The following is a 5,470-nucleotide window of genomic DNA, read 5'->3' as shown; positions in this document are numbered from 1 at the left end:
CAGCAGAACCCACACAAACCCTTTTAAGCAACAGTTTCAATTTCCTTACCTCTCAAGGCAATAGCTCTGTTGTGAGTTTATTTTCCCTGCCCTTCATGAGTAGATGTGAGAATCAACCTATCCTTCCATTGCTCACTCATTCATCCATTCAGCTGACCACATATTTATTGGAGTATATGTGGGAAATCAAAGTTGATTAAGACACAGACCCTGTAAAATGCAAATGCAAACCTGTTGTATACCAACATGAAATCTAAACAGACTGTGACTGAGAGAATCAGCCTATGGAATGACAACGGATTTCAGTGGTTGCCACAAGTGCTGGGCACGCCTTGGGGGAAATGTGGAGGGGGAGTTGTCGGCATTTTCCTTACCTTTTCTGCAAGCCAGCCAAGGTGCCTGATCTCTCGGCTGCCAGCAATGCCTGTTTTCCCCAGCTGCTCTCTGACCTCGGCAATCACTCGGGTCAGCAGGTCACTGACGTTGGAGTGGATGGCACTGAACCAGGCCTGGGCAGTGGCTGAGTCCTTGCCCCTTAGGATCACCGTGTGCTTAGCATCTGGAGAGTGGATTTCAAGCTGCCTAGAGAAGCAAATAGAGAAGGGTTAGAAAGTTTTCTGGCAGGTCATGCTTCCTCCAATCCTGGGCCACAAAGTTGAATGAATTCTTTACTCTTACCTTTAGACTTTATCAGTTTCACATGGTTTATCATGATGGTCCCATTGTTCATTTACTCACTCACTCATTCATCCACAAACATTTAGTAAGGACCCAGGCATTAATTAGTGCAGGTACTAGCCATCCAACCACCATATCACCTGAATTAAGAATGTCTGGTTTTCCTCTTATAGAGCTGATTGGCTGATTAGTAGTTTCATTTCAAGACTTCTAAACTATAAACTGATATTAATTTGCCTTACCTCTCAACCCACAGAGTATTTTAATCACATACTCATATCCTTGCTGCTGCTGGCAGAAAATAGATGGAAATATCTAGCCACATACTGAATCTACTGCTCAGAGTTAATTGTGAATATTTTAGAATCAATGATGATTAAACTTTGTATTCTTTAAGAATCCTGCCTGTGGCACATTTTAACCACCACTAAATCCTCAGACATGTGTAATGAAGGATCGAGATGGCCTGGAAAGGGATAACAATGGGAAGATATATGCACTGAGAATGTTAACCTTTAAAGTCAAACACCAAAGCTTAAGCCAGAACTCCAACTAGTTCACATGAGATACAGAGTGAGAGACCTGAATACTGTAATTGCGGTAAAAAGTACCTATTCAGGTACTTTTTGTGTGTAACTGTTTATTTTGAAGTACTTGTAGATTAACATGGTGTAGCAAAAATAGTGTAAAGGTTTGGGTATACCCTTTCACCCAGTTTCTCAGATCATGGTTATATTTTATGTCACATGCTTGTATTTTATAATACAACTAGAGGCCCAGTGCATGAAATTTGTGCATTTGGGGGGGTTCCTTAGCTCAACCTGTGCCCTCTCGCAGTCCATGAGCCCTCGAGGAATGTCCGACTGCCACAGAGTCAGGAGAGGCTCCCACCACCTCCACCACTGCACTCATCAGCAATGAGCCCAGCTCAGAGCTTCTGGTTGAGCAGTGCTACCCCTATGTGAGCACCCTGACCACCAGGGGGCAGCTCCTACATTGAGCATCTGCCCCCTGGTGGTCAGTGTGCATCATAGAGACCAGTCATTCTGCCGTTTGATTGATTTGCATATTAGCCTTTTATTATATAGGATACCAGAGCCAGGAGACTGACCTAATGCAATCTAAGTGTATGGGTCTATGGTATTCTGTGATGTGCAGATTCTTGTAACCACCACCATGGTCAAGGAACAAGACTAGTTCATCACCACAAAGCTCTCCCTCCAGCGACAAGTGTTCCCCTCACTCCCACCATCCCAAACCCCTGACAACCAGGAACCTGTTGTCCACATCTATAATTTTTAGATAATTTCTGCAGAGAAAAAAATTTTATTCATCCATGTATATATGTCTTTTAATAACCATTAATTCATTCATGTTTGCATTAGAAAGATACAGGGATTAGGAAATTTGACACTGGATGGAATGGTCCATTTATTAATTTCCTTTCATCCCTTAATAATTAGGATGCTCCTCACTGAGTATTTCTTATGTGCCAGGCAAAGTTTAAATATTTTATATTATGTAATTTTCCTAGTAGCCTTCTGACTGACATTATTATTCCCATTTAACAGAAGGAAAAATTAGAGGGAGGGAGAAAGAAGTTGTTTACCCAAGGCCACACAGTTGGTGACACTGGTTAGGCTCAAAAGCTCCTGGATGAACTATGGTGTCACAGTGTCTCCTTTAGACTGGAGGACCTCCAGTAGGAGAGCTGCCACTGTCCTCCACAGCTGTGAAGTCAGTACCAGCAAACATGTCCCAACGTGTCCTACTTAGCTCCTGAGTTCCAAAATAACAATTCTGCAGATCATCTGAAAATCACAAGTCCCAAGTTACCTGGCCTCGTTTACATTTGAAGCCAACCTTTTAGAGTGAGTAGACCGTCTTACTCATAAACTTAAAGGGGAGGAAAGGAATGATGCAGAAAGTGAAATGTCTCTGGGGGCAGTTTTAGCAATAATTAGTCTTTTTTTGTTTTCTTGGTAAGAAATTTACAAAACAAGCCTCCTCATTGAGACCCTAAAAGCTTGATGTAATGAAATGGGATTCTTTAGGTGGCATTTGTCCTCATCCGAAGGAAAAAAAAGGTCATGCCTCTTAGGCACTTTTCAAAGGAATGTACTGTTAATCTAGGCTGAGTTTTCCTTCCCTCTGGAAGTTCTTACTTGTTGGTCAAGTTGCATGGCCAAACTCAAATGGATTCTCGAGAAGCATTAATGGGAGCTCAATGTGCTTTTCAAATTATTCCATCAATATCTATTGTTCTGGACATTTAAAATAGGCAAATATTTCTTTTAAAATATTTTCTTTAGGAGACCTATATTTGTTTGTAAAGAAATGATAGCTTGGGCCTGGCCAGAGAGGCTCAGTTGGTTGAGCATCATACTGTGCACTGAAGGGTTGCCGGTTCAATTCCTGGTCAGGGCACATATCTGGGTTGCGGGTTTGAGCCCCAGTTGGAGCATGCATGAAAGGCAACTGATTGATGTTTCTTCCACATCAATGTTTCTCTCTCTGTGTTCTGTGTCCCCTTCCCCCTCTCTCTCTCCCTCTCTCTCTCTCTTCCCCTTCTCGCTCCCTTCCTCTCTCTTGGCATGTCCTCAGGTGAGGAATTAAAAAAAAAAAAAGATGGCTTGGGAAGCAGCCACTCCTCAGGTATCACCCACAGACACATACATAAACAACTGATGTGAGCAAAAAGAAAAAAATATTTTCTTTGTTGGGTTGCCAGCGTACCCCTGGGGGAAAGCCAACTTGTAAACAGAGGTATAGTGAAGAGGAGGCCCAGGTTTTCGACAGCATTTATCATTACTATTAATTTTAAGGAAGATTTTAAGTATAACATAGACAAGTGCCCAAATTATTGTGTACAGCTCAAGTGGATTTTTGCAAAGGGAACACCTCGGTGGAGCCACCACTCAGATTAAGAACTAGAATGTTCCAAGCATCCCCGAAGGCCCCTTTACATTCCCTTTCCAGTTGTTATGGCCCCAAATAAGCACTACTAGGATTTCTGTCGCTGTGGATTACCTTTGTCTCGGGCAAAATGAATGAGATTTTGTTTGTTTGCTTTTGTTATTGTGGCTTGCAGTATAGTGAGGATCTGGGCAATTCCTGAGGCAGAGTTTACACACCAGGCCCAGTGCTTTTCAGTGGTGGTTCTGAGAGTGGTCACAGACCATCCGTGGCAGCAACAGCATCACCTGGGAACTTACTAGAAATGTCCCCATGCTGGACCCACTGCATTAGGAATTCCAGGGGCGAGGCCTCGCAATCAGCCTTCAGGTAAATCTGCTGCAATTCAGGCTAGAGAAGGCTGCTCATGGGTTCATAGGAAAAGCACTGAGCTTGTTGTTTGCTGGGTTCCCGGTGTCTGAAGTGGCTATACTGAAAAGTGAGGTGCCCTCCCCCCATTCAGTCTCAAAGAAAGGACACAGAATAGAGAGGCCTGTGGCTTTTTATAGTGAAAAAAGCACAAGTTCTGACTCAAAAGTATTCTTCAAAATCCTTGAATCATTCTTTTAAAAATCATTTAATTAAATACAGATGCTTGACCCCATCTGTTGAGGAAGATTTCTAGAGGGTGAGGCTGTGTATATGCTTTAAATGTTCCACAAATTATATAGATGAAGGATCAGGGCAGGCCCCTGTACGCCCAAGCTCAAACCCCCAAAGAGATATGCCTAGCTATGGCCGGGTAGCTCAGTTGGTAAGAGCTTTGTCCTGATACGCCAAGGTTGCAGGTTCGATTCCTGGTCAGGGCACATAAGAGAATCAACCAAATGAATGCATCAATGAGAGGAACAACAAATCAACAAATCGATGTTCTCTCCCTCTCAAATATATATATATATATATAAATTTTTTTTAAAGCTATGCCTAACGGTGATTATGACAAGAAGGGCAATACAACAGAAGGTTCTTGGAGAGAGCATTAGTAATGCATTAGTAATGCTGAGTAACAAATTTCCCCAGAATTAAGTGGCTTAAAACTGCAAACATTTGTTATCTCATAGTCTCTGTGCATCGTGAACTTCAGCATGGCTGAGTGGGGTGGGTCTGGCTCCAAGACTTCCTGTCAGTTGGCAGTCAGAATGTCAACAGGGGCCTCAGGCATCTGAAGCCTTGACTAGGCCAAGGATCCATGCCCTAGATGGGGCACTCACATGGCTGTTAGCAGGAGCCCTCAGCCCCTCGTCCCTTGGCCTTCTCTGGAGGCTGTCTGAGTGCCCTCATGGCATGGCATGGTCTCTTTCCTCAGAGAGCAAGAAGGAACTACAGTTCCTTTTGTGACTTGGTCTCCAAGGTCAGATGCCATCACTTCTGGGTCATTCTTTTTGTTAGAAGTGAGTCACTAAGTCCAATGCACATCATGAGGGGAGTGAGGCTTCACCTCTTGAAAGAAAGGGAATCAAAGAATTTGGGGACATATCTTGAAACCATCATGGAAAAGCTTAGAATGAAGTAATATTCTGGAAGGAGTCTGTTCCAAATGTAAAGGGAGGGTGAGTGTTTGTGGCTGTAACCAGCAGCTTAAAAAGTGCCTATAGATTTGGGTGATGAAGAAGCCTAATCCTTCTGATTAGCTGTAGCTCCAAGTTATAAAGTGAGATAGACTGTGGATTCAAGCTAGGGGTCAGGGACAACAGGAGAGATGAGAAAGGACCTCTCATTGACAGCAAATGGGAGCAGCTTGAAAGCACCAGAAATGATGGTGAATTGAGAACTGTTGGCTGGTCTGGCACAAAAAAGATGTCAATTATTTGTGCAAGAAATAAATTAAGGATTCAGG

General features: G+C 43.1%; 1 protein-coding gene across 1 annotated transcript in view; it reads right to left on the bottom strand.

Moving 5' to 3' along the window:
* SNTB1 (syntrophin beta 1) overlaps positions 1-5,470 on the bottom strand; it is a gene marked incomplete at its 5' end in the record, with an annotated part of 223,960 nt that overhangs the window by 61,222 nt on the left and 157,268 nt on the right. The window contains one exon of the mRNA XM_006769125.2: positions 375-582. Within this exon, the coding sequence (XP_006769188.1) occupies positions 375-582 (208 nt within the window). The remainder of the gene's footprint in view (positions 1-374; positions 583-5,470) is intronic.

Source organism: Myotis davidii, unplaced genomic scaffold (genome assembly GCF_000327345.1).
Source record: "Myotis davidii unplaced genomic scaffold, ASM32734v1 scaffold1, whole genome shotgun sequence".
NCBI classification, from domain to species: Eukaryota; Metazoa; Chordata; class Mammalia; order Chiroptera; family Vespertilionidae; genus Myotis; species Myotis davidii.
The sequence above is the reverse complement of the archived record's forward strand: the minus strand, read 5'-3'. Positions and strand labels throughout refer to the sequence as shown.